Below are 12680 nucleotides of genomic sequence, written 5' to 3'. Positions count from 1 at the left end.
AAAGGACTAAATAAAACTTGTTTCCAATAAAGAGCTTTATTTTTTCAGTTTTAAATAGGCCAAAAACAAAGACATACAGGTAAAAATGAAAATGTGATCATCCATATAACCACAGGTGCAGATCAGTAAAGGTACATGTTACTGTAAACTACACGACCAAAAGTATGTGGACACCTGCTCATCGAACATCTCATTCCAAAATCATGGGCATTAATATGGAGTTGGTCCCCCCTTTGCTGCTACAACAGCCTCCACTCTTCTGGGAAGGCTTTCCACTAGATGTTGGAACATTGCTGCGGGGACTTGCTTCCATTCAGCCACAAGAGCATTAGTGAGGTCAGGCACTGATTTTGGCCGATTAGGTCTGGCTCGCAGTCGGTGTTCCAATTCATCCCAAAGGTGTTTGATGGGGTTGAGGTCAGAGCTCTGTGCAGGCCAGTCAAGTTCTTCCACACCGATCGAATGTCATTGTATGCTGTAGCGCTAAGATTTCCCTTCACTGGAACTAAGGGTCCTAGCCCGAACCATGAAACTTAGCCCTAGACCACTATTCCTCCTCCACCAAACTTTACAGTTGGCACTATGCATTCGGGTCGGTAGTGTTCTCCTGGCATCCGTCAAACCAGAATCGTCCATCGGACTGCCAGATGGTGAAGCGCGATTCATCACTCCAGAGAACGCGTTTCCACTGCTCCAAAGTCCAATGGCGGCGAGCTTCACACCACTCCAGCCGAAGCTTGGCTATGCGCATGATCTTAGGCTTGTGTGTGGCTGCTCAGCCATGAAAACCCATTTCATGAAGCTCCCCACGAACAGTTGCTTCCGGAGGCAGTTTGGAACTCAGTAGTGAGTGTTGCAACTGAGGACAGGTGATTGTTACGCGCTTCAGCACTCGGCGGTCCCGTTCTGTGCGCTTGTGTGGACTTGTTCCTAGACAGTTCCACTTCAAAATAACAGCACTTACAGTTGACCGGGGCAACTCTAGCAGGGCAGAAATGTGACAAATTGTCTTGTTGGAAAGGTGGCATCCTATGACGACGTCACATTGAAAGTTACTGAGCTCTTCAGTAAGGCCATTTTACTGCCAATGTTTGTCTATGGAGATTGCATGGCTGTGCGCTCGATTCTATACACTTGTCAGCAACGGGTGTGGCTGAAATAGCCGAATTCACTAATTTGAAGGGGTGTCCACATACTTTTGTATATATAGTATATCTCTGAAGCCCACCAGGAAAGAGACCACTTTATCTTGTAAATTCTCATTTTTTTCTCATTCTTAAATATCCTGAGAGTTAAAGCTAAATTAGAATAAATGCAACATCCAATATTGCTGATACACACACGCAAACACATCTCTGCTTGGAGATTCATGATAGCACCCTCCACTTGCACACACAAAAGTAAAAACAAAAGTGGCAGCCATTTTCTTTCCCCAATTCCCGAGGCTTGCTGACTGATACTGCCACAACATATTTTCAACAGAGATACACAATCTTCCTACAGAAAACCACAACGGTCGACTCTATGACCCAAGGACATTTTAAATCATTCTCTAACAAAGACTACTGGCATAATTCTCAATGAAAGGAGAATAAAAACAGGAAACAGCTAATCATTACGCTAAACCCATAAAGCACTCCCCCCCCCTCTCCATACAGTTGCTGGGCTACAAAGACTTGTCTCTGGCTCCATCATGCTTTGCAGAGGAGAAAGGTGTGGGTCTCTGAGAAGATTCTGTCCAGATGCAGGAGAAACAGTTGCCACGACAACATTACATTGTGCTGTAGAATCACTCACTCCACTCTCAAACAGAAAACACCTCAGACAGTTACGGCTAGGCCAGCAAAATGTTGTTGAAACGCTGCTAAAACATTCAAACTGGGTTTGGCCCCCAGCTCAAGCGCATCCTGGGGTCCACCAGACAGTCATTGGCGTCTCCATGATCACAATAGTATTTTTTTCTAAATTCAATCAAACCAGTATGCCGGCACATATGATTGTGTCCAAGATGTCTGACATGCAGAAACACCATGTTGACAGTCACGTTTTCCCTCGCACAAAAACGTAAGGGAGGAGAGAAGCCAGACAGAACCTCATCTTGGAGATATATAAGTCCTGCTGTAAGTTCAGTGGTGTGTCGATCACACAGACACCATGACAGGTGAAGAAGTCTTCAGTCGCCTGTTTAGGCAAAACACTATCTGACTATAGGTGTGAGTGAACTAGGAGGCGGCAAGTTGAGGAAGGGAAAACTTAGAGATCCAACTCATGTGCTTGATTTACCGAGTGTTTTCACCAGCGCAATGTTTACATTTGTTTTTTCCAGATAGTCAAACAGGGTCACAAGGTAGCATGTCGAGTTCAATTTCATTTTAGTCGATACTTCCTGTAAATAACAGGTGCAGACTTTGCACAGATGACAGCGTGCTTGGATTCTGAGGATAGAAAAAGTGAGAGGTTTAAAATATGTGAAGTAGTCCTTCCCGAAAAGTCTCTCCTACGGGAGGAGAGTTCAGGGAGCGCACGCGTCAGCCGTCCAGGTTCCCAGGTAGGACGCGTCACGACTCCTCCGTCCCAGAGTCGTCTTCATCGTAGCAGCAGTCGTCCTCGTCTTCGTCCTCCAGATCCTCGTCGTCATAGTAATCGTCGTAGAAGAGGTCGGAGCCCTCGTCGGGGGGCGGGGCGCGTGTGCGGACACAGTATTCGGCCAGTGTTGTGGGGACCTTCACCCCGTCGCGCTCCGCTTCAGCCTTAGTGGCCAATACCTGCTTCCTGAGACACACACAGAGATAGAGGGGCTGAATAAGTGTGTGTGCTGTACTCTCTGTCCTTGTGCATATGTTTACCGACCTGATTATCTCGGAGTACACTCTGTCCTTGTGCATATGTTTACCGACCTGATTATCTCGGCGTACTCTCTGTCCTTGCTGTCCCTCCACTTGCGGTACATGACGGAGGCGTCCACGTTGGCCGGGGAGGAGGTGTTGGGCTCGTTCAGCAGAGAGATTACACTCAGAAGGATGGTCCTACAGGATACACAAACCAGGTTGGCTTTCAGAGAGTAGCACAAGGCTTTGTCTATCAGAGTTAGCTGGTTGGCTCATTGATCCTGCTTTGTGGGATACAGGCTAGGATATTTCTGCAAAGTAAGACTTCGGAAATGTGTCAACCTGTCAATATAAACCTAAAACAGTGCTGATAAAATAAGACCTACTTTACCCCTACCTACATGTACAAATTACCTCGACTAACCTGTACCGCCGCACATTGACTCGGTACCGGTACCCCCTGTATATAGCCTCATTATTGTTATTTTATTGTGTTACTAAATAAACTAAAGTAAAAAATAAGTAAATATTTTCTTAAAACTGCATTGTTGGTTAACTTCTTTGGGATCTGGGGGCAGTATTGAGTAGCTTGGATGAATAAGGTGCCCAGAGTAAATTGCCTGCTACTCAGGCCCAGAAGCTAGGATATGCACATTTTTAGATTTGGATAGAAAACACTCTGAAGTTTCTAAAACTGTTTGAATGATGTCTGTGAGTATAACAGACCTCATATGGCAGGCAAAAACCTGAGAGAAATCCAACCAGGAAGTGGGAAATCTGAGGTTTGTAGTTTTTCAAGTGATTGCCTATCCAATGTACAGTGTCTGTGGGGTCATTTTGCACTTCCTAAGGCTTCCACTAGATGTCAACAGTCTTTAGAACGTTGTTTCAGGCTTCTACTGTGAATAGGGAGAGAATAAGAGCTATTGGAATCAGTTGTCTGGAAAAATGGCATGAGCTCAGTCATGTGCGCGGCTGTGAGAGCGAGCTGAGTTCCTTTTCATTTCTGAAGACAAAGGAATTGTCCGGTTGGAATATTATTGAAGATTTATGATAAAAACATCCTAAAGATTGATTCTATACATTCTATACAAAATGTAATGCAACTTTTTGGACTTTTCGTCTGGACTTAGTGCATGCGCCTTCTGCATTTGGAATAGTGAATTGAACGCGCGAACAAAAAGGAGGTATTTGGACATAAATATGGACTTTATTGAAACAAAACAAACATTTATTGTGGAACTGGGATTCCTGGGAGTGCATTCCGATGAAGATCATCAAAGGTAAGTGAATATTTATAACGCTATTTCTGACTTCTGTTGACTCCACAACATGGCGGGTACCTGTATGGCTTGTTTTGGTGTCTGAGCGCTGTACTCAGATTATTGCATGGTGTGCTTTTGCCGTAAAGCTTTTTTGAAATCTGACACAGCGGTTGCATTAAGGAGAAGTGTATCTTTAATTCTATGTAAAACACTTCTATCTTATATCAATGTTTATGATGAGTATTTCTGTAAATTGATATGGTTCCCTGCAAAATCACTGGATGTTTTGGAGGCAAAACATTACTGAACAGAACGCGCCAATGTAAACTGACAGTTTTGGATATAAATATTAACTTTATCGAACAAAACATACATGTATTGTGTAACATGAAGTACTATGAGTGCCATCTGATGAAGATCAAAGGTTAGTGATTAGTTTTTCCTCTCTTTGGCTGGAAAATGGCTGTATGTTTTTTGTGACTAGGTGCTGACCTAACAATCATATGGTATGCTTTCACCATAAAGCCTTCTTGAAATCAGACACTATGGCTGGATTAACAAGAAGTTAAGCTTTAAAATGGTGTATAATACTTGTATGTTTGAGGAATTTTAATTGTGAGATATCTGTTGTTTTGAATTTGGCGCCCTGCAATTTCCCTGGCTGTTGTTGAGGTGGCGTCCACATATCCCAGAGAGGTTAATGGCTAGTAAGTAAGCATTTCACAGTAAGGTCTACACCGGTTGTATTCGGCGCATGTGTCAAATGAAATATGGATTTGATTTACCTCTTCTATTTTAAGAACTCACAGATATATATTTGTCAACTTGACTTATAGTAAAAGTGTAACTGGGTAAACCACTGTAACAGGAGTGCTTGTCCTCTGATAGGCTGGTGGACGTTTCACCACACTGCTTATAACGAATCAAATTTCTCTGATCTGCATAGATTCTACAGGTTGACTTGGGGTTGGGCTAGTATGATTCCTATTCACTTCCAGGAAGTCATGGAGAGGTTCCACATGTCATGTTATCTGGGTATGAGTGACACAGCACAACAGGAGAGACAGCGAGAAGGGAGGACAGAGGGAGCGTGAGAGAAGGGAGAAGAGAGACAGCGAGAGAGAAGGGAGAAGAGAGAGAGCGAGAGAGAAGGGAGAAGAGAGAGAGCGAGAAGGGAGAAGAGAGAGAGCGAGAAGGGAGAAGAGAGAGAGCGAGAAGGGAGAAGAGAGAGAGCGAGAAGGGAGAAGAGAGAGAGCGAGAAGGGAGAAGAGAGAGAGCGAGAAGGGAGAAGAGAGAGAGCGAGAAGGGAGAAGAGAGAGAGCGAGAAGGGAGAAGAGAGAGAGCGAGAAGGGAGAAGAGAGAGAGCGAGAAGCGAGCGAGAAGCGAGAAGAGAGCGAGAAGCGAGAAGAGAGCGAGAAGCGAGAAGGGAGAAGAGAGCGAGAAGGGAGAAGGGAGCGAGAAGGGAGAAGAGAGCGAGAAGGGAGAAGAGAGAGAGCGAGAAGGGAGAAGAGAGAGAGCGAGAAGGGAGAAGAGAGAGAGCGAGAAGGGAGAAGAGAGAGAGCGAGAAGGGAGAAGAGAGAGAGCGAGAAGCGAGCGAGAAGCGAGAAGAGAGCGAGAAGCGAGAAGGGAGAAGAGAGCGAGAAGGGAGAAGGGAGCGAGAAGGGAGAAGAGAGCGAGGAGAGAGAGCGAGGACAGAGAGCGAGAAGGGAGGACAGAGAGCGAGAAGAGAGAGCGAGAAGAGAGAGAGCGAGAAGGGAGAGAGCGAGAAGGGAGAAGAGAGAGAGCGAGAAGGGAAAAGGGAGGAGAGCGAGAAGGGAAAAGGGAGGAGAGCGAGAAGGGAGGAGAGAGAGAGCGAGAAGGGAGGAGAGAGAGAGCGAGAAGGGAGAAGAGAGAGAGCGAGAAGGGAGAAGAGAGAGAGCGAGAAGGGAGAAGAGAGAGAGCGAGAAGCGAGGAGAGAGAGAGCGCGAGGAGAGAGAGAGCGCGAGGAGAGAGAGAGCGCGAGGAGAGAGAGAGCGCGAGGAGAGAGAGAGCGCGAGGAGAGAGAGAGCGCGAGGAGAGAGAGAGCGCGAGGAGAGAGAGAGCGCGAGAAGAGAGAGAGCGCGAGAAGGGAGAGAGCGCGAGAAGGGAGGAGAGAGAGCGAGAAGGGAGGAGAGAGAGCGAGAAGGGAGGAGAGAGAGAGCGAGAAGGGAGGAGAGAGAGAGAGCGAGAAGGGAGGAGAGAGAGCGCGAGAAGGGAGGAGAGAGAGCGCGAGAAGGGAGGAGAGAGAGCGCGAGAAGGGAGAAGAGAGAGAGCGAGAAGGGAGAAGAGAGAGAGCGAGAAGGGAGAAGAGAGAGAGCGAGAAGGGAGGAGAGAGAGAGCGAGAAGGGAGGAGAGAGAGAGAGCGAGAAGGGAGGAGAGAGAGAGAGAAGGGAGGAGAGAGAGAGAGCGAGAAGGGAGGAGAGAGAGAGAGCGAGAAGGGAGGAGAGAGAGAGAGAAGGGAGGAGAGAGAGAGAGCGAGAAGGGAAGAGAGAGAGAGAGCGAGAAGGGAGGAGAGAGAGAGAGCCAGAAGGGAGGAGAGCCAGAAGGGAGGAGAGCCAGAAGGGAGGAGAGCCAGAAGGGAGGAGAGCCAGAAGGGAGGAGAGAGAGAGAGAGAGAGAGAGAGAGAGCGAGAAGGGAGGAGGGAGAGAGAGCGAGAAGGGAGGAGGGAGAGAGAGCGAGAAGGGAGGAGGGAGAGAGAGCGAGAAGGGAGGAGGGAGAGAGAGCGAGAAGGGAGGAGGGAGAGAGAGCGAGAAGGGAGGAGGGAGAGAGAGCGAGAAGGGAGGAGGGAGAGAGCGAGAAGGGAGAAGAGAGAGAGCGAGAAGGGAGAAGAGAGAGAGCGAGAAGGGAGAAGAGAGAGAGCGAGAAGGGAGAAGAGAGAGAGCGAGAAGAGAGAGAGCGAGAAGGGAGAGAGCGAGAAGGGAGGAGAGAGAGAGAGAGCGAGAAGGGAGGAGAGAGAGAGAGAGCGAGAAGGGAGGAGAGAGAGAGAGAGCGAGAAGGGAGGAGAGAGAGAGAGCGAGAAGGGAGGAGAGAGAGAGAGCGAGAAGGGAGGAGAGAGAGAGAGAGCGAGAAGGGAGGAGGGAGAGAGAGCGAGAAGGGAGGAGGGAGAGAGAGCGAGAAGGGAGGAGGGAGAGAGAGCGAGAAGGGAGGAGAGAGAGAGAGCGAGAAGGGAGGAGAGAGAGAGAGCGAGAAGGGAGGAGAGAGAGAGAGCGAGAAGGGAGGAGAGAGAGAGAGCGAGAAGGGAGGAGAGAGAGCGAGAAGGGAGGAGAGAGAGCGAGAAGGGAGGAGAGAGAGCGAGAAGGGAGGAGAGAGAGCGAGAAGGGAGGAGAGAGAGCGAGAAGGGAGGAGAGCCAGAAGGGAGGAGAGAGAGAGAGAGAGAGCGAGAAGGGAGGAGAGAGAGCAAGAAGGGAGGAGAGAGAGCGAGAAGGTAGGAGAGAGAGCGAGAAGGGAGGAGAGAGAGCGAGAAGGGAGAAGAGAGCGAGGAGAAGGGAGATAAACGAGAAAGGAGGGGGGAGAAAGAGAGAGCAAGAAGGGAGGAAGGAGAAAGAGAGAGAGCGAGAAGGGAGGAATGAGAGCGAGCGAATAGGGAGGAGAGAGATAGCGAAGAGGGAGGAGAGAGAGCGAGAAGGGAGAAGAGAGAGCGAGCGAGAAGGGAGAAGAGAGAGCGAGCGAGAAGGGAGGAGAGAGCGAGAAGGGAGGAGAGAGCGAGAAGGGAGGAGAGAGCGAGAAGGGAGGAGAGAGCGAGAAGGGAGGAGAGGGCGAGAAGGGAGGAGAGAGAGAGAGAGCGAGAAGGGAGGAGAGAGAGAGAGAGGGAGAAGGGAGGAGAGAGAGAGAGCGAGAAGGGAGGAGAGAGAGAGAGAGCGAGAGAGCGAGAAGGGAGGAGAGAGAGAGCGAGAAGGGAGGAGAGAGCGAGAAGGGAGGAGTGAGCGAGAAGGGAGGAGAGAGCGAGAAGGGAGGAGAGGGCGAGAAGGGAGGAGAGAGAGAGAAGGGAGGAGAGAGAGAGAGAGCGAGAAGGGAGGAGAGAGAGAGAGGGAGAAGGGAGGAGAGAGAGAGAGCGAGAAGGGAGGAGAGAGAGAGAGAGCGAGAGAGCGAGAAGGGAGGAGAGAGAGAGCGAGAAGGGAGGAGAGAGAGAGAGAGAGAGAGCGAGAAGGGAGGAGAGAGAGAGAGAGCGAGAAGGGAGGAGAGAGAGAGAGCGAGAAGGGTGGAGAGAGAGAGAGCGAGAAGGGAGGAGAGAGAGAGCGAGAAGGGAGGAGAGAGAGAGCGAGAAGGGAGGAGAGAGAGCGAGAAGGAAACGAGATGGGAGGAGAGAGAGAGAGCGAGAAGGGTGGAGAGAGAGAGAGCGAGAAGGGTGGAGAGAGAGAGCGCGAGAAGGGAGGAGAGAGAGAGAGCGCGAGAAGGGATGAGAGAGAGAGAGCGCGAGAAGGGAGGAGAGAGAGAGCGCGAGAAGGGAGGAGAGAGAGAGCGAGAAGAGCGAGAGCGAGAAGGGAGGTGAACGAGAAAGGAGGAGGGAGAGAGAGAGGGAGAAGGGAGGAGAGAGAGAGAGCGAGAAGGGAGGAGAGAGAGAGAGAGAGAGCGAGAAGGGAGGAGAGAGAGAGCGAGAAGGGAGGAGAGAGCGAGAAGGGAGGAGTGAGCGAGAAGGGAGGAGAGAGCGAGAAGGGAGGAGAGGGCGAGAAGGGAGGAGAGAGAGAGAAGGGAGGAGAGAGAGAGAGAGCGAGAAGGGAGGAGAGAGAGAGAGGGAGAAGGGAGGAGAGAGAGAGAGCGAGAAGGGAGGAGAGAGAGAGAGAGCGAGAGAGCGAGAAGGGAGGAGAGAGAGAGCGAGAAGGGAGGAGAGAGAGAGAGAGAGAGAGAGCGAGAAGGGAGGAGAGAGAGAGAGAGCGAGAAGGGAGGAGAGAGAGAGAGCGAGAAGGGAGGAGAGAGAGAGAGCGAGAAGGGAGGAGAGAGAGAGCGAGAAGGGAGGAGAGAGAGAGCGAGAAGGGAGGAGAGAGAGCGAGAAGAGAGAGCGAGAAGGAAACGAGATGGGAGGAGAGAGAGAGAGCGAGAAGGGTGGAGAGAGAGAGCGCGAGAAGGGAGGAGAGAGAGAGAGCGCGAGAAGGGATGAGAGAGAGAGAGCGCGAGAAGGGAGGAGAGAGAGAGCGCGAGAAGGGAGGAGAGAGAGAGCGAGAAGAGCGAGAGCGAGAAGGGAGGTGAACGAGAAAGGAGGAGGGCGAAAGAGAGAGAGCAAGAAGGGAGGAGGGAGAGATAGCGAGAGCGAGAAGGGAGGAGAGCGAGCGAATAGGGAGGAGAGAGATAGCGAGAAGGGAGGAATGAGAGCGAGCGAATAGGGAGGAGAGAGATAGCGAGAAGGGAGGAATGAGAGCGAGCGAATAGGGAGGAGAGAGATAGCGAGAAGGGAGAAGAGAGAGAGCGAATAGGGAGGAGAGAGATAGCGAGAAGGGAGGAATGAGAGCGAGCGAATAGGGAGGAGAGAGATAGCGAGAAGGGAGGAATGAGAGCGAGCGAATAGGGAGGAGAGAGATAGCGAGAAGGGAGGAATGAGAGCGAGCGAATAGGGAGGAGAGAGCGAGAAGGGAGAAGAGAGAGCGAGAAGGGAGAAGAGAGAGCGAGAAGGGAGAAGAGAGAGCGAGAAGGGAGAAGAGAGAGCGAGAAGGGAGAAGAGAGAGAGCGAGAAGGAAGCGAGATGGGAGGAGAGAGAGAGAGAGAGAGAAGGGAGAGAGAGAGAGAGAGAAGGGAGGGGAGAGAGAGAGAGAAGGGAGGGGATGAGAGAGAGAGAAGGGAGGGGAGAGAGAGAGAGAAGGGAGGGAGGGGAGAGAGAGAGAGAAGGGAGGGGAGAGAGAGAGAGAAGGGAGGGGAGAGAGAGAGAGAAGGGAGGGGAGAGAGAGAGAGAAGGGTGGGGAGAGAGAGAGAGAAGGGAGGGGAGAGAGAGAGAGAAGGGAGGGGAGAGAGAGAGAGAAGGGAGGGGAGAGAGAGAGAGAAGGGAGGGAGAGAGAGAGAGAAGGGAGGGGAGAGAGAGAGAAGGGAGGGGAGAGAGAGAGAGAAGGGAGGGGAGAGAGAGAGAGAAGGGAGGGGAGAGAGAGAGAAGGGAGGAGAGAGAGAGGAGGAGAGAGGGAGAGGAGGAGAGAGGGAGGGAGAGGCGGGCAGACGAGAGAAGAGAGAGAGAGAGAGGAGGGAGAGGCGGGCAGACGAGAGAAGAGAGAGAGAGAGAGAGAGAAGGGAGGGGAGAGAGAGAGAGAAGGGAGGAGAGAGAGAGAGGAGGAGAGAGGGAGGGAGAGGCGGGCAGACGAGAGAGAGATGAGAGAGGCGGGCAGAGGAGAGAGAGGCGGGCAGAGGAGAGAGAGGCGGGCAGAGGAGAGAGAGAGGTCGGGCAGAGGAGAGAGAGAGGCGGGCAGAGGAGAGAGAGAGGCGGGCAGAGGAGAGAGAGAGGCGGGCAGAGGAGAGAGAGAGGCGGGCAGAGGAGAGAGAGAGGCGGGCAGGGGAGAGAGAGAGGCGGGCAGGGGAGAGAGAGAGGCGGGCAGGGGAGAGAGAGAGGCGGGGAAGAGAGAGAGAGGCGGGCAGGGGAGAGAGAGAGGCGGGGAAGAGAGAGAGAGGCGGGAAGAGAGAGAGAGGCGGGGAAGAGAGAGAGAGGCGGGGGAGGAGAGAGAGAGGCGGGGGAGGAGAGAGAGGCGGGGGAGGAGAGAGAGGCGGGGAGGAGAGAGAGGCGGGGAGGAGAGAGAGAGGCGGGGAGAAGAGAGAACATACTGAGAGGGCATGTACCTGACGTTCTGGGTAGGGTTCCACCTCTCAGATGGCAGCTCCCCACTCTGAGGGTCATCAACTGGAGGGTGCAGAATGGATATACATACGTCCCCATTCTAACACAAGGGAGAATCTAAAATGAACATACTCTACTTATGCTCACAAATGACAGGTGTGACTAGGATTAAGCCACATATAGAGAGCAATACAAATTGAGATTAGGACCACGACATTTGTTTGAAAATGAATGACCTTAAGTTTGACAATTTTTCTAGAATTGGGTCAGTGATTCCTTACCTCATAGATGTTGGGGTGCCACATCTTGGTGAGGAAACGGAAGGCAGGTGGCGAGTAGGGGTAGTCAATTGGGAACTTGATACGAGCCTGTGGGACACACGGAGAGAAAGTCATATCAACATATGTCAGCAACAAGTCCTAACATGCGTCTGTGGGACCTAACCCGATTCAATGGTAAACCTGATGTTGCAACCCAGTGTTGAGTAGAACACATCCGAAAACAACAGCCTGACCCAGAAATAGGTTTGACAGGGTAGTGCTTGTCACTGCAGGCTGGAAGTACAGCAATAGAAAGCAGATGCGATGTTACGTTTACGGGCCTACTACTAACGGAATCCAACCATGTAGTTGACCATAGCGCATGTTGGCTAACTAGCTAACAAAACAAGCTAGACATGTAGGAGTAGCGTATCTAACTAAGACAGTTAGCAAAACAAGTGAATTTAGTTAGCTATATATTTCAGCCTTACCTTGAAATAACCCCCTTCATAGTGAGTGTTAGGAGGTCCAAAAATGGCCACTTCCCAATTGTAGAGATCTGCTTCATCTACCAATGTTATTTTGAAGCCCTCGACTGGCTCCTCTTGAAGGCTCTTCATTTCTAGCATTAATGCTTTTTGTGAGCTTGCTACGTGAACAGGACCATGTTGCGCCATGGCAAAATAGCCAACTAGTTAATCTTGCTAACGTTTGGCGGAGAACGTCGTCGTTTACAACACAGCTAGCAACCTAGCGAGCCAGCTGATCCAGCAAAACAAAAAAACGTTTTCTTTGTTGCGATTTCCTCTATGCGCACAATGGCTAGTTAGTTAACCTCTCTTTTGATTCAAGTAGATGGATTTGTTTTGAAATCGCGCAATATGTTTTATCTAGCTAGTTATCAGTATAAAATAACTCAAAAAAAATCATACTAAAAACAATGTGTTGGTATTTTAGAAACTAACTAGGCTCACCGACCTAGCTAAACCGTGAAGCTAGTTAGTTAGCACAAACTGCTAACTATTGGTCCAGTGACAATGAATATATATATTTTTTAAATGTTACTTTGCAACTGACAGTTATACAACAAATCGTTATGGACCAGCTAAAGACTATACAAACATAAATAAAAATTAACCAACAATGTGTTCCTGCTAGCTATAAATGAGGAGAGTTGAAAGCAGTCTCCTCTCCTCTCAAAACAGTCAATAAGATTGTAGTGCCCTCTGGGAAATGTAGTTCCGATGTAGACATTAGCATAAAATTCTCATGTCAGCAGTGCAAAAAGTATCCATTGTAATCACCATGTTTATTGTAAAAGTATTTCAATTAATTGAGAATATCATGTTTTTTATTACTTGTTTTTTTTCGGGTGGGTTTTAAGAACTACACAAGACATTTCTGGAATACAGCCAATAGTGTGACACGTACAACAACACGAACCTTGTTTTGCCTTTTCGATGCCAATTTGTGTGGAAACTAAAACATGCCTAGACGACATACCTGTAGTGGGCAGATTTCATGAATCATGATAAAATACTTGAGAAAGGCACATTGACGTTAT

The 12680-nt window shown here is 49.9% G+C and overlaps 1 protein-coding gene across 2 annotated transcripts; it reads right to left on the bottom strand.

Moving 5' to 3' along the window:
* Positions 1 to 20: 20 nt before the first annotated feature.
* LOC106569523 (ubiquitin-conjugating enzyme E2 R1) lies at positions 21 to 12549 on the bottom strand. Of its 2 annotated transcripts, none has more exons than XM_045694347.1 (5): positions 11608 to 12546; positions 11138 to 11224; positions 10859 to 10956; positions 2898 to 3026; positions 21 to 2772 (listed from the first exon to the last, which is right to left on the bottom strand). In XM_045694347.1, exons 1-5 carry the CDS (start codon positions 11791 to 11793, stop codon positions 2559 to 2561), a joined length of 714 nt encoding a protein of 237 aa, XP_045550303.1. In that variant the 5' UTR covers positions 11794 to 12546; the 3' UTR covers positions 21 to 2558. The 2 variants fall into 2 exon arrangements, with proteins under 2 accessions (XP_045550303.1, XP_045550302.1); XM_045694346.1 differs by having other exon boundaries at positions 1944 to 2772; positions 10844 to 10956; positions 11608 to 12549.
* Between the last annotated feature and the right edge of the window lie 131 nt (positions 12550 to 12680).

Source organism: Salmo salar, chromosome ssa14 (assembly GCF_905237065.1).
Source record: "Salmo salar chromosome ssa14, Ssal_v3.1, whole genome shotgun sequence".
Lineage (NCBI taxonomy): Eukaryota > Metazoa > Chordata > Actinopteri > Salmoniformes > Salmonidae > Salmo > Salmo salar.
This window is presented reverse-complemented; position numbering and strand designations above follow the sequence as displayed.

Bases quoted from the DNA above. Each gene is read 5' to 3' on its own strand.
- LOC106569523 (XM_045694346.1), bottom strand. From the start codon at position 11,793: ATGGCGCAACATGGTCCTGTTCACGTAGCAAGCTCACAAAAAGCATTA. The intron at 10,957-11,137 runs GTAAGGAATCAC...CCCTTGTGTTAG, and splicing joins GGCACCCCAACATCTATGAG to AATGGGGACGTATGTATATC. The intron at 2,773-2,897 runs GTCGGTAAACAT...TGTGTGTCTCAG, and splicing joins GAGTACGCCGAGATAATCAG to GAAGCAGGTATTGGCCACTA.